This window comes from Microchirus variegatus, assembly GCF_963457635.1.
Source record: "Microchirus variegatus genome assembly, chromosome: 5".
In the NCBI taxonomy this organism is placed as follows: Eukaryota; Metazoa; Chordata; class Actinopteri; order Pleuronectiformes; family Soleidae; genus Microchirus; species Microchirus variegatus.
This window is the reverse complement of record NC_139806.1, coordinates 27,421,695-27,444,581: the sequence shown is the minus strand read 5'-3', so window position 1 is coordinate 27,444,581 and position 22,887 is coordinate 27,421,695. Positions and strand designations below refer to the sequence as shown.

The 22,887-nt window shown below is 37.5% G+C and overlaps 1 protein-coding gene across 1 annotated transcript; it reads right to left on the bottom strand.

The window, feature by feature from the left end:
* Positions 1-4,413: 4,413 nt before the first annotated feature.
* Positions 4,414-14,034, bottom strand: LOC310927373 (ubiquitin carboxyl-terminal hydrolase 2-like; the record flags this gene model as incomplete). Its single annotated transcript, XM_083889668.1, has 12 exons — positions 4,414-4,519; positions 5,430-5,550; positions 5,651-5,758; positions 7,076-7,154; positions 7,242-7,322; positions 7,414-7,517; positions 7,614-7,678; positions 7,775-7,885; positions 7,992-8,103; positions 9,106-9,232; positions 9,316-9,363; positions 13,891-14,034. The coding sequence occupies 12 exons, from the start codon at positions 14,032-14,034 to the stop codon at positions 4,414-4,416; spliced, it is 1,206 nt and encodes a 401-aa protein (XP_083745794.1).
* Positions 14,035-22,887: the final 8,853 nt, after the last annotated feature.

Genomic DNA, 22,887 nt, shown 5'->3' with positions numbered 1-22,887 from the left:
CTTAATTGCCACACGCTTTTAATATCATTCTTACTTGATTTGTTCATTTTTGTTTATCTATTCTTTTTTTTTTTTAAATATAATGTTTGTAATGTACCTCTTTATAAAGTCACTTTAAAGCTGGTGATATCGTTTTCTCGGCGTCAACTCCTCCAACTCTGTATTTGAAGCCAAGTGTTTTCGCATTTATAAATAAAGATAACGTGCCGATTTCTTTGTTCTTTTTTATGAGTGAGATGACAGCGTAATCTGTGTGTGTGCGCCAAGATAAAACATTAACGAGTTGAGTCGTGCTGTTGATATTTAATCCAGACTAAAAACCTAATCATTAGGGCAGCTGATAGCATCGTACCGCAAGATATCATTATCTCCTGATGATGTTTACTCACGGTAGAAACTACTGAAGGAATGGAAATCTCGTGTTGGACATTGACCTCTATCATGATGAAGTACTGAGTAAGCTGTGGTGCTGGTGATTAAAGTTGCTCTGAAAAAGCATTAAAATACAATTTACATACTGTACCTTTAAGGAAAGGCTCTAGTTTTTACTACTTTTAAAAAAATTTGAGATTCGTACATGCTGCGAAAACATTTTCATGTTTTATAAGATATCAGTCATGATGTCATGTATGTTTTTACCTGCCTGTGTTCCACTAACATTACTGTTTCTCTTTTTAAATAAATCTGTAAATGTAAGCAGGACGATACTCCAGCTGTGTTTTAAACTGGACTTTAGACCACAGCTTTATGATGTGCTCATAAGATGGAGGAGTGTCAACACTGAGAGTGCTCACTGCTGCGACACATGGAGGCAAATTACTGTGAGCCCATATGGTGGCTGTGTGTGTGTGTGTGTGTGTGTGTGTGTGTGTGTGTGTGTGCATACATGACATGTACTGTATGTGTTTTTGTATTTGTCACCTCTTTAGGACCAGTAGTCCTCATGGAGACCATGACCTGGCCCTCATGAGGCAGATAACCATAGCTTCTCACTCTGTATTTCCACAATTTTGTTCGTATGGCATGAATTTTGTCAAGATTGTGTATTTTTTAGTGTGTGTACAAATAAGTGTTACACTCAAACCGTTAAGCGCAAAAAAGTCCCATTGAAACCCATTCAAACAGTAAGTTTCACTTTCATTAAAACATAATACATGATGATTTTTACTACTCTCCACCAGATGGCGTCATATTTGGCCATATTCGGGATATGGAGAAAAAACATGCGATTTCCACTAGATGGCACTGTCACCATACAATTCCCCCTTCCTGTCATTGATACATGTATGTATGTATGTATATATATATATATATCTATTTATATTATCTAAAAACATGGTGGCACCCGCATTTAGAGGGTTAAAAAAAAAAAAAAAATAGTATTTGATATAAATAATTAGGTCAGATGTAGGTGGAAAAAACTTAACTGTATGAGTGTGACAAATATTAAAACCCAGTATAAAACACACACAGGTGGAAAAAGTACTAAAATATTGTACTCGAGTAAAAGTACCAATTCTTTGATGAAATATTACTCAAGTTGAAGTAAAAGTAGTCATCTGAAAATGTACTCAAGTAGAAGTAAAAAGTAGTTCATTTGAAATGTACTTTAAGTAAAAGTTACTTAGTTACTTTGCGTGAGGTGTGAGGGTAGTAGAAATATGACAAGGGTCAGAAATCTAAAACTATTTTGGAGCTCACGCGCCCAGCTCAACACAGGATATTAGGTCACTTTTCGCGCACGCCCTCTATGTTCACGCGCCAGTGCTGGTGCTAATCACATCATCATTCGTCTGGTTCTGGTGTATCTTTTCCCCCTGTAGGTCTTCATTGTGCTGAATTTTTATTTTTTACTCAGTAACGGATAGGATTTATAAAGTAACTAAGTACAATACTGGAGTCAATACGTACTCAAGTAAAATACAAAATCCTGATTTTAAATTGTACTTAAAAAATAGAAAATACACAAAAAAAAACTATTCGATACAGTAACTTGAGTAAATGTATGTAGTTACTTTCCACACACACGCATGCGCACGCACGCACACACACCTAACACACCTAACACACACACACACACACACACACACACACACACACACACACACACACACACACACACACACACACACACACACACACACACACACACACACACACACACACACACACACACACACACACACACACACACACACACACACACACACACACACACACACACACACACACACACACACACACACACACACACACACACACACACACACACACACACACTTGTACTTGCTGCATACTGAGGACTGGGTAAAAGAGCTGACAAAGTGAGGACCAGCATTTCCACTTTATAAATCAACACAATTACAAATATCTACTTCATGAATGACATCTACTAAAATTTGACCCAAAATGTTTGGTCCAAAATGTGAAAAAAAAAAAATTGACCCCAAATTTGACAAAACGTCATACTATACTGTCATCCAAAATTTGAAAAAAAAAATGGACCCAAAATTTTAGGTCCAAAATTTGAAAATAATGGATGAAAAATCTTTGGTCCAACATTACAAAAAAAAAAATTGGACCCAAAATGTTTGGTCCAAAATTTGAAAAAAAATTTGAAAAAAAATTTTTGGTCCAAAATTTGAAAAACAAATTGACGCAACATTTTTGGTCCAAAATTTGAAAAAAAAAATTGGACCCAAAATGTTTGGTCAAAAATGTGAAAAAAAAATCGACGCAAAATTTTGGTACAAAATTTGAAAAAAAAAGTCATACTATATACTATGTCGTCCAAAATAGCATGTTATAGCAACCTAAGGAAGTGATTTCAATGAAAACAAAGTGAGGACCGACCAAAATGTCCTCACTCCGTAAAAATGTCCTCACTTTGTTGGTTAAAAACTCTCACTGGTCCTCAGTATGGGGCAAGTACAAGAACACACACACACACACACACACACACACACACACACACACACACACACACACACACACACACACACACACACACACACACACACACACACACACACACACACACACACACACACACAGTCTTGTTTCCATGACTTCAGAGGACATTACATCGACTTACATTCATTTCCTGGAGACAGCTGTAACCCAGGGCTTCTCAGTCCTGGTCCTATGGACTTCACTGCCCCGCAGGTTTTTCCATGTTTGCCCTGTTGCAACACACCTGATTCAAATAATCAGCTCATCAGCACAGGCCTGACAACAGCCATGTATTTAAAACAGGTGTGTTGGAGGAGGGACACTTCTAAAACATGCAGGGGAAGAAAATCCTCAGGACCAGGACTATTCTAACCTAACCAGCTAATGTGATTTTGTATGTGCATGGAAGCCATCCTAGTCCTTTGAAAATATCTTGGTAACGATACACAATGGACTCAAGTTTGCTTGTGCGCCTGTGTCAATCATTAGCGCTACTAAAGCTCCATTAATTGGCAATGACACAATCCATGCTGATTCATCAGAAATCAGAATCACAATGTTCATGTTCATGTTTTTCACATTCTTAACACTAGATGTCACTAATTTTCACATTCTGGTCCATTTAAGTCTCTTTTTGTCTACTTTAGGTGTAAAAATGTGTTTCACTATTGTGTCCAATTTTCTGTTATAAATTGTCACTGATAATAATGAGCAATGATTTAACACAGTATATTATTTTTTTATTACTATTATTATTGCACTCATCAACTCTTCCCCAGCCTCTGTTTTATGGCTGGATAAATAAAAGGTAAAACAAAGGAAAAACAAACAGAAGAAGTGATGTAGCGTAAATTGACACTGGATTATTCTTTTGAGGCTGAGATGAATGTCGTCACAGCAGCTTTGGTATGACTGGCTTTTCCCACAGTGTCGTTTCAAAATGCCCCCTACACCACTTCAAATAAATACTGTACAAATATAACGTGTGTATGTGTACAACATCCCCCCCACGTCTCTAATCTGAGATTTACACAGATTTAAGAGGGGGGCGGGGGCAAAAATAATCCACTTTTAATAAATGGCATCATATTAGGTAGAATACATTATACAGTACATCTCGTGGTCAGAGTTTTGATGGTATCAAAGTGAAAATGAAATCCACACGATTGACAATAATAGAATATAACTATGCAGGTCCAGGAAACGCTGTAAAATGTCATTTTTTTTATATGAAAATCTCAAGAAAACATCCTCGTCGTAGTCCGTCATCCACAGCTACACCTGGAGCTGAATCTTTATATATTTCACTTCAGATCCACCCTTTTTAAAAGGATTTTTCATGTGCTTCATCTTCACAGTTTGTAATGGCAGGACTCTCTCCACCAGGTGGCGTCTGACTCCACCTCGTTTTGTCATAAGGCCCTCGGGTGTGTGTGTGTGTGTGTGTCTCCACAGTGGAGACTACAGACGACTGGTCTGGTGTTTGGTGTGCGGCGTGGAGGACAGCTCGTAGAAGAGGATGTAGGCGTTGCTGGTGCGGACCTGACTGGAGGACATGGGGCTAACCCTGCAGGAGACACACAAACACAACATCATTATTATTATTATTATTATTATTATTATTATTATTATTATTATTATAATACACATAGACGAGCAGAGAATATGACTTGATACTTCAGTACAGTAAATGTCATATACTTTAAGACTTTTACTTCAGTAATATTATAGAAAAGTGACTTCAAGTTAGTTAAAGTTGCAAGAAATACAAATAAAGTCAAGTAGATATATGCAAAAAAATATTTTTTTCTTCTTTATTTTCTCACAGGGCAGCCCATGGTTAAGTGGAAGCGAAATGGGCTCGCAACCAGAGGGTAACCCACTGCTCCCCCACCTGGTTTATGTGCGATATCTACTTACAGAGGTCAAACTCAAAAGACCTGGGAGCCACTGAGCATCTCGTCTCATTAGGAGTTGGCAAAAAGCAATTATCCAATAGTGATGGTTCCAAGAATTTCAAAATAAAAGTGCTATTATATATAGTGCAAATAAAAACAAAACAAAAAACATACATAAATAACTTGCAGGGCCACATGACATCGACTAGAGGGCTGCATGTGGTCCATGCGCCTCTGGGTTAAATGCTAATGCAGAAATAACTAGTTTTAGTTCTAGATCTTCTTATATTCATAGTTTTGTGTTCTGCCACAGGAATATGATGCAGACTCCAGGAAGAGAAGCGAATCTTACTCGTTCCAGGAGCCAAAATCTACTATCTACTACTATTCAGTCTTAAGAGGAAAAAAGTTCAAAAGGCAGGAGTTTTTTTTTTCTGATGATTCACATAATTCTTGCGTTTAAAATGTGGGCACAAAACATTCTCAGACATAGTCACTCCCAACACGACGGGGACACTTCACCCAGAACGGTGGACACACCTTCACACCTACAGCAGTGACGCTATACATGACAGGTACCTGGTGTCGTTGTAGCCGTGCCACTCCCCGAGCGTGGCGTTCTTGCAGTACGCCGTGTAATGACCTCCCAGAGTGTTCCCGCTGTGGTTGGACACTGCGTACAGGTTGTACAGGACACGCTCTGTTTGGACAGAACACATTGTTTTTTTTAATGTCAGTACACACCTCGACAGCGGGGGTCAAACTACGTCAATAATTTGTCCTCATCGCCAGGTACTTACCGCCGCTCCCGCAGCCAAACTCCCGCATGTCGAGGTCTTTGAGCGGGAAGTTCACGTACGTGGAGAGTTTGCTGGCTCGGACGTTGGAGTCGGAGAAACGCTTCAGGTCTGAGAGGAGATGTTCGGTCAAGGAACCAAAACTTTACATATGAGCTTTAAAACATACCCTTAAAATGATCCTTTAAATAGTCCTCATAGTTAAGTATTCCTTACTGAGCGTACCGAGTCACACAACTTAGTATTGGGGCTCTTAACCCTTTAAGGACCGCACCAAGAAAAAAAGCAATGAAAATTTTTTTCTTTGCATTTTTTATTATTTTATTTTATATACTTATGATAACAATAACGACAATCAATACATACATATATATATTGAGTCTCAGCTGCAGAGCAACCACGGGTTGCCAGTTACGTCAAAAAACGAAACCTAAAAGACCTCAATATTTTTTAATTTGAATGTAGTAACCGTTTTTTGGCCCCATTCTTACATATGGCGCCTTTAAAGTAAAGTAAAATAAATAAAGTGATCAGCTGTTTTTGAGGTGGGGCGCCGTTTTTGGTCAGTGTATGAAACCATTGTTTTATTTACAGGAGTTTGCATGGAAAATGCTAAACTAGCCAAACAAACAAGATATAGTTAAATTCATTTTAAAGGTTCACCGAGTAACATTTAGGAGGTTTGTTTGTTTGCTTTAAAATAAAAATAATTATCCACACAGCGCGTGTGAAGCTTCTAGCTAATCGTTAGCGTGCAAAGGTGTGAAGACATGTCTCGGCTTAGCAAACAGGTTTTGCCGCCGGCGTCGCTCTTGCGTCATGAATGTGTGTGAGAGCTGCGGGCCTCTGCTCTTAACATACACACACATGAGCACACACACACGTGGCTTCGTCCACTCATAATCCTGCACTCAGCGATCCTGAATGAGGGCTGGTGCAGGGGTGTGGTGACATGAGAGGAACGCGGCGAGAACATCGTGTCACACAGACGATGCCGTGATGAATGCGACAGTAAATAATTGCACAAGTTACATGCAGACACATGCAGTGTTTGGTCTCCGAGTTCTTGTAAGTGACACGAAATGAGCTTTTAGCTTATAATGCATTGTTTTTCCACGTAAAATACTAAAATGACATATACACATGCAACCTTACTGCTGCTATTCATCACATAACCATTCTATTAACCCTTTAACGGGCAAAGAACTATATTTCTATATTATGCAAACCACATTACGGTGCATTAGCGCTCAAAACTTCAGTGCAGTTCCTGAAGGCAAAAAGGACAGTCATACATCTCAGTTTATTTGTGTTTTTCTTGCATATTCTTATATATATTCGATATAAAAAGTCTTCTTATATCCTCCAATTACACTCTTGGGTTAAAATTTGCTCAGTTTAAAGCACTGAACAAAAAGAAAAGGATACGAAGCACGAGGATCTGAGGGAACTTCTGGATGCTGAATCGTTTGGTGCATTTTCTCCTGGTTTTGCAGTTGTTGCACGTCTGAAAGTGAGAAAAGAAAGAAAACAAACTCTTGAGACGCTGCGCACATATACGGTCGTGTCTCATGACATCTTTTTAGCGACTTACCGGCCTCTCGTCTCCGTCCAGCACGTCTTCTTTCGTAAAGAGCCTCAAACAGTCTTTGAGCTTCACGTCACCAGAGCTTTTCTGTGGAATGAGTTTGTCATGTCAATAAAAAGATAAAATAAAAAAAATCCCGTTGTGACCACGCGTAAAAACTTGAAAAGTGCGTGCTCACCTGTGCAATAGGTATGGACAGATCCCAGAACGGATCGAACACCGTGGAGCGGAAGCCACAGACTGAGCAGGTCAGAGAACTTTTCAGCTGCCCCACGAATAAATCTAGAGGTGAATTATATATAAAATTAATATAAATTAAAAGTAAAGTTTGACATAATTATATGCAGCAGTTAGCCAAAGACAACAACAACAACTTACCGACTACTTTGCTATCCTCTCTCTCCAAGTACTTGTTCCACATCAGGTTTCCTTTTTCGTCATCCCTGCGAACGAAAGATTCAGGATTTAATCAACGACAATCTCGCGGCAGATTCATCAGACGTGCAGCAGGGGGCGCCGCGCTCTGTATCCCGACTTACGAGAGGTGGTCGAGGTCATCGGCCGACGCCGTGGGATGCACCGTCACCCTGTTCACCTCGTTGTGGAGGCCGTCGAGCAACATGCGCAGGAACTCCTGGGCGTCCTGCTGACTTCAGAAAGACGGAGAAACTTAAAAAAACGATATCAACGATAAAAGAATAAAAACAATATTTTAACGTTAAACAACGCGCGCGTGTGTGTGAGAGGAGAACTTACTTGCAGCCCACAAACTTGGGAGCGTATTTCTGGATCTGGTTCCTGAAGTCGGACGGACTGACGGCCTCGTACTTCACAGACGTCCACAGACGTTGCGTCAGTTTGGCAAATTCTGCGACACGGAGGTGGAACGAAAGAGATTATTATTATTAATGAGATTAATCTCACTTTACGGCTTTATCCTCCACCTGAAGGGGGCGCTGGTGCCAATCCCGGCTGACATAGGTCCATCACAGGGACACATAGATACAACAAATATTCACAATTTAGAGTGTCCAATTTGCCTAATCCCCTAATCTGAAAACCCACACACAAGCGGAGAACATAAAGGGATTAATCCTTTATAATCTAAAGATGGTTTTTTAGACATAAACTGAAGATAATGTCCATAGATTTTGGTTTTGAATTCATCTGGACTTTCCTGCAGGTAGAAAGAGTCTGGGTCAGAATATCAGGATAATCTCTGGAGGATCAGATATTAAATGGAGATTATTCTAAGGGAGTAGGCAGGAGAATGTCTGTATCTATCGACTTCTGCAGACTTTTAGAATCTCATTGCTGAGGTAAAAAAAACAAACAGTGTTTTGTTGAGAAAAACAAGAGTGTTAAGAGTCGGTAACTAATGACCGTTGAGATTATGCTGAGCAAACAAAGCCTCTAAATCTGTTGTGAGAGTGAAATTTCTCCTTTTCCTCCTTTTATTTACAGATCTTAAAATAGAGGTTGGCGTCACGGTGCAGCAGTAAATTCAAATTCCAGCTTAATCAGGGCTTTTTTTTTTTCCCTGTGTGGATTTCTGCACCGACGCTTCTTTCTCCCACAGTCCAAAGACGCCCAGATTGGGGTTAAGGTTAATCGGCCACACGAGATTGACCCTGAATGTTCACCCAATGTCAGATTAGGATGAGTTCCAGCACAAGTGGAAGAGAAAGGATGTTAAAAGTATTGTTTAATCTGATTTGGTTGGAGTTTTGAGGCTCAGCCCTTTAATGAGGCGTGTAAATGTGAAATCACATTTATGCCGTTTTGAAACTCATAAAAGTGGAAATACGTGTCCATAAAAGTGACTCATGTTTCACACAAAGACGACGATAACGCGTGGTTTCTCTCTAACCTTCCGCGAGGCTGGTCTTTGTCTTGCTGTGGTTGGTGTTGAGGTCGGCGCGGTGGACGTTCCTCAGGCAGTAGTCCCGCAGCTCTGGAGTGTTGCTCAGACATTGGAGGATGGAGTTCATGAAGCACTGTAAAAACAACACATTTTAACCAAACTCAACACGTGGAATTTTGCGGTGGAGTCAAAGTGCGACAGTGTAAGAAGACTTACGGTGTTTCCCAGGTTCTTCAACCCAACCAGGCCTTGAGAACTCTTGTTCTGGACAAAGACAAAGAGAAAAGATGCTTAAGGACGTAGAGGTCAGAAAAAATACTTAGAAACACACAAATACACAATAAACCAGGGCTCCATTTATTATGTTCTGTAAAACGTCAAAAAATGTTGGAAAAGATTGATCACTGTTCCCACAAACGGAAATGATACAGCTTTAGTGATTTCTTTGTTAAATGGTGCAAAGAATCTGGAAAATATTCGCATTTAAGAAGCTGAAAAATTGGAGAACTCGAGTCTGGGTCCAGAAAATGAAGTCTGAAACCTGTATTCTCTTGAATGCCCATCAGGGGCGACTCCACTCGCAGTTTTTTTTGGTAAGTCTACAAACTTCTCACTTGATTTGAATTGTGAAAATGTGGTATTTTGTTGTTGCCAGAGAAGGAAAGAAAAAAAGTGGATGTTCCTCTTTTAATTATGCGTTTAAAGGCGTTTCTGCCACTTTTCTTAGCAAATGTATTATTTTTAAAAACGCTAAATGCCAACAGATATGATACTTTTTTTGATTTAGAGCAGATTTTGACAATTATCGCAATACGTTTTCATTCTCGTACAACAGCGGTACATGCAATGATTTTGCCCCACCCTCTGGTCCATATTTATATTAGTCCAATATAAATATGGACTAATATTTATATTATACTAATTTCAGCCATAGTTTTAAGTCAAAATCACAATTTGCAAACCAAGCTAAATGTATTTTGGGTCATTTGAATGAAATATACTGTAAAACACAAGTTGTAAAATAAAAAAAATCATATCTTTCAGTTCACATCCTTGTATTAGTGTCCTGTGACGTTTTAAAACTACATTACAGTAAATATTGACTTGAAAAAGACAATTTCCCCTGAAAGCAGGAACAACACTTTTCCTCCTTCTACAGCACTAAAAACACACAGAGTATCTACAGTGAGCTTTATCTGCCTTTTTTAATCACATGGTTGTATATTTTAGTGCTGAGCACATGGATATTTCAGCGTTACATAACAAAATGTCATCTGGATATTAACAGGAGGGCGCCTGTGTTGACCTCTGACCTCCTGCTGCTGCTGCTGCAGCTCATGGTCGGTGAATGAGTGAACAACGCGGTGACTGTGTAACATGATGACTCAGAGGGAACGAGTCAGCAGTGTCGCCGTGCGTCGCACGCCTCTGCTGACGACCGGGGAGCTGTGCAGGTGGAGGTAAACGCGTCGAGGCAACGCCGCCGCCGAGGGAGCGATAAATGAGGGCGCACGCACACACACACACACACACACACACACACTGTAAACCGAGCAGCAGCGTCAGCAGCCTGCAGACGTCCTCTGAGTTTTCCCTGTTTTGGTTTATTTTCTCGTTGCTAGGGAAGAAAAAAAAGCTGATTTTCCACTTTTAATTATGCATTTTAAGACGTTTATGGCACTTTTCTCAGCTAATATATTATTTAAAAAAAATGCTAAATACCAACAGATGAGACAACATGCGATACGTGTGTCCAAAGTGTCTCAAGTGTCCAAAAACACCACCTAACTTCCACTAAAAGAACACTCATGATAAGTTAAAGGTGCATTATGTAATAAATATAAAGCAACTGGCCATAAAATCCTCCTAATATGTCACAGAGACTCAGGAATAATGTTTATATAACAAACTGAACTCACCAACAACAACAATACAGACAAAATATTTGCATTAAAAAAAATATTTTGCAGACTGCAAATCATGTTTATGTTTTGAAATCATGTTTTGGCATGTGGCGCCACCTACCGCCATCTACCAATCATTGCAGTCAGTAGAGTCTCAGCTATCGAGCAACCACGGGTTGCCAGTTATGTCAGACAACGAAACCTAAAAGACCTTGGTGTTTTGAATTTGAATGTAGTAACCGTTTTTGGCCACATTCTTACATATGGCACCTTTAATTATAGTGAATTCAGGGGAATTTGATGTAAATGTCGAGAAAATGCACTCTTGCCAACATACAGTTGTGGTGATTTATTGATTTGATTTTAAGTGCCACCAGGGGGAGCCTGCAATGACTCTCTACGTGAAAAAACTTACTTTTCTGATTTAAAGTAGATTTGGCAATAATTGCGACAAACTTTCATTAAAACTCTCAACAGCAGCGACTAATTTTGCCCCGCCCTCTGGTCCAAGCTCCGCCCCCCCGAACCCCCCCCCCCCCCACTTTGCGACATTTTCTGGAGATGTAAGTAACAGTATTTCACTTTTTTATCTTTTACGCTTTTAGGAGCTAAATTACAATTAACATAACTTCATATAATAATGTCTAATTGCGATTATTTTAAACTTAAATCGTGATTTCGCGAGAGGCAATGGTCATTTTTATGTGATTATTGAGCCTTCAGAATATGATTTATATAGTTCAGGACAATATTTAATAAATAAATAAAATGTTCAATTTCAGACACATTTTGGCTTTGCTAAAAGACAAATTTTAGGATTTTAGCTATAAACTCTGCATAGCTCACGTCAGGGGTATACATTTTTTTGAGATTTTAAGAGTTTAAAGCATATTTATTGTGATTAACAGTCAGTGTGACTTGAAGGTGACCATCTGGCCTCAGTGCCAGTCCACTGCTCCACTGGAGAAAAAAACAAAAAAAAAAAAAAAACACCAGCAGGAGTTGTTGGCAGGACTCGGACGTGCAATAATTTATTATTAGCTTTCCAAAAACCATGCAAGCGATGCGTTCAGGTAATCTGTGTGTGTGTGTGTGTGTGTGTGTCCACGGCTGGCAAAGACTTCAGAGTCTGAGCAGAACAGAACATCGAGTTCCTCTGCTGCTGCAGCTCTGCATGCGCCGTTAAAAGCCAGGTCACGTGACTTTGAGAGGCAGCGGTCGCGCAAACACACGCCAGCGAAGCCACTCCCATAGCAACAGTAATTACATTTAAGAAAATCTGACTGTAATTAAGTATTTGCACTGTTTTATAAAGAGAAAACTCGTATATTTATATTTAACGTATATTTAAATGGAGAATCTCTTTGACTTGTGGACAAAACAGGACATTCGAGGACAAAACAACTCATAATAAACGACTTAGTGAAATAATTAAGGGATTAATCCACCGTTAACACACCTGAGTCTCAGAGTCAGATATAATTTAGGGTTTTCATGTTGAGTTAGTTTTTAGAGTGCAAATTGTTAAAAACTTCATTTATTTTAAGTAATTTCCATGATTAAAAGCAATTTTAAGCCCAAATATATATATATTTTTAATGTATGATGACATAAAACTTTTAAAACATCCCATGCCTATTACACATCTAATATATTTCCTTTTTTAAAAGAAAAATCCTCTTATTTTTTATTCAAATCGTTGTATTTCAACCTAAAAATGACTTTTTGTGAGGATTTTTTTTGCTTTTTTCTTCCAGTATCATTGCTGCACATAAAAGCAGTTACGTAGCGCTGCTTTAAAGCAGAATTCTCTTCTGACTTCAGGGGAAAAGTTAGTGTGTAAACACGAGACAAAGTGTGTGGACACCAACAATATTACAGAGCTGTGACACCAGCTGTGACCTCATTCACACACACACACACACACACACACACACACACACACACACACACACACACACACACACACACACACACACACACACACACACACACACACACACACACACACACACACACACACACACACACTGGAGGCAGCAGCTGTGTATTAACACACTGTACTGCACAGATAATACAGTGAACACATTCCTTATCAGTACTTCTGTTATGTAACACACACACACACACACACACACACACACACACACACACACACACACACACAGGTCATCAAGGTCGATTGCAGATGAATACAATTTTGGAGATTTAATTCTTTTTCCTTCACAAACTGCATAGGATGTTGAATTTGCATGGTTATTTTGTCGAATATGCAGCAACATATATGACTTATATACATTTACACACATTGTTATGCTGATATTGTCCAAAAAAAAAGTGTTGTTTTATATGGTCATAAAACATAAGTTCTTATAAGACATGCAAAGTCAACATTTTGTGTGTATATATATATATATATATACATTGCATGGAGAAATTGAGAATTAGGAATAAAAGTCTGCAAGAAAGTTGAACTTGTACATTGGCAAGTTTTTACGATAATTAAAAAATAATACACATTTTAAAATATAACATATGTTTTAATTACATAGTGTACTCTTATTTTCATGGACTATCAATGAATGAACTAAAGCAGGAAAGTGCATATGCATGACAAAACCATTATAGTTTTTACAGTGTAATACAGTCATATTTTTTAAGTATTTACAGTCTTTTATTATGTTGTTTAAGAGAAAATGACTGCTGTGTTTTTGTTGGACAGTAAAGAAGCACTTTCAACTTCAAGGTGCAGAATAAAAGGAATGATTTCTATTCTATAAAAAAAGTTATATGATCAGTGAAGGATTTATTGTATTTAACAATACTAAAAAGTGCAGAATTCACTCACTCATTCATTCACTCACTACTCACTCACTGACTGACTCACCTTGGCCTGGTTGATGATCAGACCCATGAACGTGGACACCAGCATGGACCGGGACAGAGACGGACTCTTGGGCTTGTTCAGGTGGAAGGACACCGGCGTCTCCTCCGGAGCTGTGACCGTGTAAGAGTGTCGCAGAGACGGCATGGTGGAGCACAGAGCAGCGCTGTGGAGCCCGGAGACTGAGAGATGATCGAGCGGTTAGTTAGTGATGGGTTAGTTAGTGATGGGTTAGTTAGTGATCAGTCAGGTGTGAAGTCCACTGTCACTGTCGTTGAACACTGACACTGAAGCGGCGCGTGCAGCAGCTTTTACTGTGAGACGTTCACGCCCACTGAGGAGAAGTGTGATGCCTTCACTGACTCTGTGAGACTGTGGGAAATATCAACACTGGACATTTACTACATACTCTACCTGGAGAGAATCTCAATTTAACAAGTGAACAAATGTAAAAGGACGTTACGTAAGAGGTTTAGGGACATCTATGAAGCTTTTAAACACAATTAAAAAAATGAAAAAGTCTCAAAATTCTGAGAAAAAGTAAGAATTCTAAGAGAAAAAGTCAGAAAGAATCTGAATTCTGACAATAATCTCAGAATTCTAAGGGGTAAAGTCAGATTTCTGACTATAATTTTGGAATTCTAAGGGGAATAGTCAGAATTCTGACTATAATCTCAGAATTCTAAGGGGAAAAGTAAGATTTCTAAGAGTAAGTCAGAATTCTGAGGAAATAATCTGAATTCTGACTATAATCTCAGAATTCTAAATGGAAAAAGTCAGAATTCTGACTATAATTTCAGAATTCTAAGGGACAAAGTTGAAATCCTAAAAGAAATTATAGTCAGAATTCTGAGGAAAGAAATTTAAATTTTGACTATAATCTCGGAATTCAAAGGGGAAAAGTCAGAATTCTGACTATAATTTCGGAATTCCCAAGGAAAAAGTCGCAATTCTGACTATAGTCTCCGAATTCTAAGGGGAAAAGTAAGAATTCTAAGCGAAAATGTCAGAAATCTGAGGAAAGAATTTTGAATTCTCACTATAATCTCAGGATTCTAAGGGACAAAGTTGGAATCCTAAAAGAAAAAGTCAGAATTCTGAGTAAAGAAATTTAAATTTTGACTATAATCTCTTCTTTTTATGGTAAAAAGTCCCAATTCCTTGTATGTATATACAGTACATTACATGTGGCCGTAGTTCATAAAACTAAATCAGTCTAATTGAATCGTTCAAACCCTCTATGAAAACACAGTCTGTGAGGACCGTCTGTGCCATGTGTGTGTTGTTCATTTTCAGATCACACATATCAGATAATGTGCCAGAGATTTCCCTGCTGACCTTGTGGTCGATGCAGTGAGTTTGACGAGGTAGCAAATAAAAAATCTCTACTCAGCTGCATTCCACCTCTGCAAACTTCAGAGCTGAGCCGAGAAAGAGTTGCTGACTATTGCTGGACTTTAATCTGGGGACTGGATGCAGGAACCGCGCGAGGTCTGATAAGAAGCTTGATAGTCACCTTGTAAACCTTTAAAAGTACATTTGCGCTCTTCTTTTGGCAGCGACACTGAGAGAACCTTAAAATTACTGGACAAAGTCTAGAGTAATAGAACACCTAGTTGATGAATCAGGTTTTTATGCAGTATATATATGTGTGTTCAATGGTTTTTAATAAGACTCACCTTATGCTACTTTATATCAATGTTTGACAGCTCCTTCTGGCAGTTTTAAAACCTGCTTTCTCTCCCACACCAAAGCCCATAGAGAAAATGTGCGTTTTTAGCCTGTGGTGCTACAGCAGCTGCTGGTCTATTACTGCCATGTTTGGTAGATTTTTGTCACTTTTGTAAATCTAAATGAAGGTTTTCTAACACAGAAGTCACAAAACAATAGATTTAAACATAGAGATGGAGGCAGCAGAGGTTAAAAAACTCCTCTGTGCCTTGGTGTAAAAGTGATGATTTTCTCGATGGGGTTTGGTGCAGCGTAAACAAAAGCGCCCCAGAACTTCAGATTTCAGGTGGGAAAGTTTGTCTAACGGCAATTTAAAGCAGCAAACATGTCCTTTGGATATCATAGATGTAAGATGGTGTAGATTTGATGAGATTTAGACTATAGTTTTTCCCTTATATCCCCACTGGCAGCCATGTTTTCAGGGAAAAATCCCTTAAAAGCACTTATGAAAACAAATTAATGATCGAGTTTATTTTCTTGTTGCCGTGTCGTTTTTCCGCTCGACTTCAGAGCTAAAAAGACGAGATCAGGGAGTCAATGATGTCTGGGTCTGCGGTGAGCGTAATCCGAGTAACTAAGTGACAATCACACGCCATGGAAATAGTAAATAATCACGTCGAGTGCGTCATGAGGGAATACCTGCACCAAAGCTAACAGGAACGTCGAGGGAGTGAAGGGAGTCCCTTTACTACAAACCTTCTAATGAAACACCTACAGGATATGAAGCCAAGAGGAATGCGGCCGATTAACTCTGTCACATTCCAGTCTTTGTTTAAACTCAGGGCAGGTCCAACCGTTTGGACTTTTTAATGACTTTGTCGTGCCAGAGAGGATTTGCTCGCTGTGGGAGTGACGAGATAATCTGTGAAGGATCGACTCGAACATTGGGTGTTCATTACTCACAGAATGAATATGCAAATCTGAACTCTGGTTTCTTTTTTTCCTTGCAGCTGCAGCAGGTGAAAGAAGAATGATAATAATAATAATAATATTTTTTAAAAATGCCCTTTTTCATGGAATATGTAAATTATGGAAGGGGATTATGGCCACACAATCAAATCAAATAATAAAAAAGTCTGAATATTCTGACTTTAATCTCATAGAGCTAAGGATAAAGGTCAGAATTCTGAGGGAAAATCTGAATTATGTGGAAAAAGTCAGAATTATGACTATAATCTCAGAATTCCAAGGGGAAAAGTCAGAATTGTGAAGAAAAAAAAGTCAGATTTATGACTATAATCTCAGAGATCTAAGGGTAAAAGTCAGAATTATGAAGAAAAAAGTCAGAATTATGACTATAATCTCAGAATTATGAATATAATCTCAGAGATCTAAGGGTAAAAGTCAGAATTATGAAGAAAAAAGTCAGAATTATGACTATAATCTCAGAATTATGAATATAATCTCAGAGATCTAAGGGTAAAAGTCAGAATTATGTGGAAAAAAGTCAGAATTATGAAGAAAAAAGTCAGAATTATGACTATAATCTCAGAATTCTAAGCAAAAAAGTCAGCATTATGTGGAAAAAAGTCAGAATTATGACTATAATCTCAGAAATCTAAGGGGAAAAGTCAGACTTCTGAGGAAAAAGTCAGCATTATGTGGAAAAAAGTCAGAATTATGAAGAAAAAAGTCAGAATTATGAAGAAAAAAGTCAGAATTATGTGGAAAAAAGTCAGAATTATGATTTTAATCTCAGAATTCGAAGGGGAAAAGTCAGAATTGTGTAGAAAAAGTCAGCTTTGACTATAATCTCAGAATTCCAAGGGGAATAGTCAGAATTGTGAAGAAAAAAAGTCAGATTTATGACTATAATCTCAAAGATCTAAGGGTAAAAGTCAGAATTATGTGGAAAAAAGTCAGAATTATGACTTTAATCTCAGAAATCTAAGGAGAAAAGTCAGACTTCCGAGGAAAAAAGACAGAATTATGAGGGAAACCCAATAATAATGAAAAATAATGTTTTTTGATCTTTTCATGTATTATGTGAACAATGTAACCATTTATTCTGATGTTAATGTCTGTACGTGGTAAAGTAGAAGATAAAAAAGCAGACAGGACCTGACTGTGTTTCCAGCAGAAGCTTCTGAGTCAAACCTCAGTCTCATTATGAAACATATCACTTCCTGTGTGCAGCGTGGACGTTGTTGGGCAACGCGACATGTAAACAGTGGCAGTGTGAAATCACTTGACGATGATTGGAATGTAACAGACGTTTGTTTACGCTTAAAATTGTGTTCATATTTAACGGTAATATTTAAATTTTTACGGCTCAGAAAAACCTTATTTTGACTTTTCTTACATACAATTATAACACCTGTCATTATAAACGTTATTTATTTGGCCAAATATGACAACTTCTTGTAAAACAATACATTTAAAAATGTATGGATAATAATAATTCTAATATAGTTTTAAAAATATAATCTCAGTGAAAGAGTGTCTACATACTGATGTATTAACCATTACAGAAACATAAAAAGTCACTTTCTTAAGCACTGTATGGATATATAATGTATAATTAATGGTTATTTAATGTCAATAAACTGACATAAAGTCAAGTGTAAGAATGTATTGACTCTGCAGATAAGAGGTTTTATCAAACACGATGTGGTTTGGCCTCTTATCGAGTGTCGAGTTATGTAACGAGAACGTTCACGCAACACAAAGATAGGATGTCGTTCCTGAGAAAACACAGTGAAAGGCCACTTGATAAAGGACTAATAACAAAGAGATACAGGAACTCTCTTCATTCAAACGCCTGAGCTTTCACTCCTCTGCCCTCGGGCCACACCGTCAGTGAGGGAGAGAGGGAATACCTGGAGCTGTGCTCATGTTTCAACAAAGCCCGTCTTCTCTTACTGAAACGCCTCTGAACGCCTTTATGATCAAACATGAGTCATGTTCTCACAAAATACCAGCGACGCAAGAAACACTTTTCAGTTTCCGCTGGAAGTTAGCTTTAGTTTTAAACTGTTCTCCTATTGTGCCATTATATTATGTGGTATTATATTATGGTATTTTCCCTATTCTTCTGTCAAAAGTGAGATAATTCACATATCTGATTTGGCAGAGATTTTTGTCGCAGACACATTTATCAAGGATTCACTGGACGTCGCCCTCCGGTGGCCGGGGTCAATATTTAAAGCATCCAGTTAAAGCCCCGCCCCCAATGTACTGAAATCCTCCTCAAGTAAAAGTACCACTATTTTGCTTAAACTTTTTTTTTTCTTAAGTACAAAAAAAGTACTGCTCTAAAAATGTACTCAAAGAGTGGAAAAAAGTCAGAATTTGACAATAATTTCATACTTCTAAGGGACAAGTCAGAATTATGTGGAAAAAATTCAGAATTATGAAGAAAATTTCACTATAATATCAGATTTCTCAGGGGAAAAGTCAGAATTGTGTAGAGAAAAGTCAGAAATCTGAATATAATCTCAGAATTCTTAGGGGAAAAGTCAGAAATATGAAGAAAACATTCAGAATTATGATAATAATATCAGAATTATAAGGGGAAAAGTCAGAATTATGAAGAAAAAAGTCAGAATTCTAACGATAATCTTGGAATTCTTTAGGGGATATTCAGAATTATGTGGAAAAAAGTCAGAATTCTGATTATAATCTCAGAAGTCTAAGGGGAAAAGTCATAATTATGTGGAAAAAGTCAGAATTATGAAGAAAAAAAGGTCAGAATTATGACTATAATCTCAGAATTATAATAAAAATAGTGGTACTTTTACTCAAGTAAAAGCCTGTGCATAACTTTCCATTTCTTGGCCTGTTTTTGCACATGGAGACATAAACTCAAACAAATATTATTTTTAAATATGTTTTAAAGTGTTCAAATGTCTGGTGCTCATGTACCAGATTGGCCCTTTAGAGGTTAAAATAAGGTGTTTTAGGTGTTAAAGGTTTAAATGAGGTCATTTTTACAGAGGAAATAAACTCAACTGTCATAAATCAGGGGCTGGAATCCAGATTTTTTTGGCAGCTGGAGTTTTTTGGCAGCTGGAGTCACTTTTTATGAAACATGAAATCAGGTCAAGCCACGAGGAAGAAAGTAACTTGACACAGAAACTCATTTGTCCCACAGAGAGAATAGCTCCAAAGAAATGGCAGCAATACACATTGTTCCTTTCCGTCTTGAGAAAACGACATGTTTGTTTGGTTGCATCATCCATTTAGGAGATATTTGAATAACTTTTTTAGAGTTACTGAACCTAATCTGAATGTTTTTGGACCGTGTGCAGAAACTGTCTTAATTTATGAAGTCATTCTGCAAAGGTCCAGTATGAAAGAATTAGCGACATCTAATGGTGAGACTGCAGATTGCGACAAATGGAGGACTCTTCAGGTTTCTCAACGTATTTATTTTAAAGGTAATAACACGTGCTTCATTTCACACACTGGACCTTTAAGTTTGTCCAACTCATCCTTTAACTCCGTGTCATAGGTTTTCACCATTCCTTTCTCCAATCAATTCCACATTACACATTTTTATTTGAGTAAAATCCTGAACAAACATGACAGGAAAATCTACATTTTGTTTCTTTTTATAATCTCCGAGGCCTGTTCTTTATCATAATCCATTAAATCCTTCCCAGAAACTCACATCACATCGTTAATTCTTTTCCAGCAAAGAGATTATGAAGATTTCCTTTAATGCTGTTTATTTGTCGGATTTTTGAAAACAATTCCACAAACACCTTCTTCAAACAGTGGGGAAGTAATGTGTATTTAATTGATTTTGATCATCTTTATCGGAAGAGGATTAGGGCCACACAGGAAAAAAATATCTGAGTTCTGACTTTAAAACTCCAAATTCTGACTTTGTTCGCAGAATTCAGACTTTAAACTCAGAATTCTGATTTTAAAACTCCAAATTCTGACTTTAAAACTCAAAAGTCTGACTTTATTCACAGAATTCTGACTTTATTCTCACAATTCTGACTAAAACTCAGACTTCTGTCTATTCTCAGAATTCTCTCTTTAAAACTCAGAATTCACACTCTGTGACTCAATTCTGAGATTAAAGTCAGAAGTCAAATATTTTTTCCTGTGTGACCCTAATCCTCTTCCGTGAAGTGAAGTTAAAGCGTGAAACAAAAGCAAGACAAGAATGCAACTGTCATTTAAACCCATTATACGAGTGTAAAGTAATCATTAGTGAGCCATAAAAACACATTCATGTAACCATGGAAACACAACAGGTCCAACATTTCACCACAGAGGGAAAAAAATGAGCCTCGCAGTTTCACCGGAGCATAAAAGGGAACAAGGACAAAATATTAAAGATAACTACAGTTGACCTTTCATCCTCTTTCTCTTTCCTTAAAGCTCTTATCAGTTCAGAGGGTTTAGTCTGTGCTCACTAGGTCAAGGTCTTGGTTCGCTGTGCGTTTCCACTGAAACGCCATGAAAATACTGACTCCATTTTAGAGACAAAATAAAACCACAATAGCTGCAATTAGTTAGTATATCATAATCATTTGCACAGCTGTAATCACTTTTTGGCACATGAAACCAACGAGGAAGAATGATGCAACAAATGTAGTATTCACAATGAAATTGCAGTCATTAAGTTTTTGGCAGCTGGGATCACTTCAGAGACGTGTACGTGGTTGTAACACGGGGCATTTAAAGGTTATAAACGATGACAATTAATCATTTTAAGGAAGAAATAAACTCTGCAGTCACAAGTCAGGAGCTGGAGTACATTTGAAACATTTCAAGATGTAAAGAGGACTGATATTTACCATCAAAAATGGATGATTACCATCATTTTTTGGTGCAAAAAGTTAAGTTTGACCCTGGATTACTCCAAAAGTATACAGGTGAAGTACTTAACACTACTAGCATACAAAGTACAAGTGGTACTGAGTCCAATGAAAGTGAAATCATAAACTACTGATTACAAATAACAATTTTATACTTCGTGAAAAATGGATGATTACCATATTTTCTATTGCAAAAAGTGTACTTTGACCCTGGATTACTCAAAAAGTATACAGTAAAAGTACTATATACTACTGGTATATAAAGTACAAGTGGTAATGAGTCCAATGAAATTGTAATCATAAACTACTGATTAAAAATACGGATTTTATACCTCATCAAAAATGGATGATTACCCTAATTTTTGGTGCTAAATGTGAACTTTGAACCTAGATTACTCCAAAAATATACAGTGAAAGTACTTCATATTTTTTGTGTATGAAGTACAAGTGGCATTGAGTACAATTCAAGTGAAATCATAAACTACTAAATAAAAAATAAGGTTTTTATACTTCATCAAAAATTGATGATGACCATATTTTTTCTTGCAAATAGTGAACTTTGACCCTGAATGACTCAAAAAGTATAGAGTAAAAGTACTTCATACTACTGGTATATAAAGTATAAGTGGTGCTGAATCCAATGAAATTGAAATCATAAACTACTGATTGAAAAATAAGGATTTTATACTTAATCAAAAATGGATGATTACCCACATTTTTGGTGCTAAATGTGAACTTTGACCCTGGATTACTCGAAAAACATACAGGTAAAGTACTACTAGCATACAAAGTACAAGTGGTACTGAGTCCAGTGAAAATACTAAACTACTAATACAAATTATGGATTTTATACTTCATCATAAGTCAGGAGCTGGAATCCAGTTTTTTTGGCAGCTGGAATCACTTTTTGTTAGATGAAAACTGCGTTGACGTTAAAAAAATTAAACTGGGTCAAGTTACGAGGAAGAAACAAACTTGACACAGAAAATAATTTGTTGCACACAGAGCTAATAGTTGAGTAATAGTAATAGTAAAAAATGGGAACAACAAACTTCTTTGGAAGCCGGAAGCAGTTGTGAAAACAACATTTTTTTTGGTTGCATCATCCATGTTGGAAATATTTGAAGACTGTGTGGGCAACAATCTATGAAATACAAAACCTTTAAGCATGAAATTAAGTTATTTTGAGGAGGAAACAAGCGATTAGTTGCCAAGTAAGAGCTGCAATAACCTTTATTGGTGCTTTACAGAAAAATTGGCAATGTTAAAATGGCCCATTATTGGCAGATGCAGACAATATTTGGACATTTTATGGGTCGTTTTTCTCCAATCTGGTCAAATTGAACTAAAAGAGTTCATATTTTGTGGGAGAAACTATTTTTTATTCATGAGGGAGCTGCAGTCTCAGCGACATTAGAACTTGGCAAGTTAAAGTCACATTTTGTTGGTTTGTCACTGGTATTTTGATGACAAAAAGGGACAGAGTGGGCAA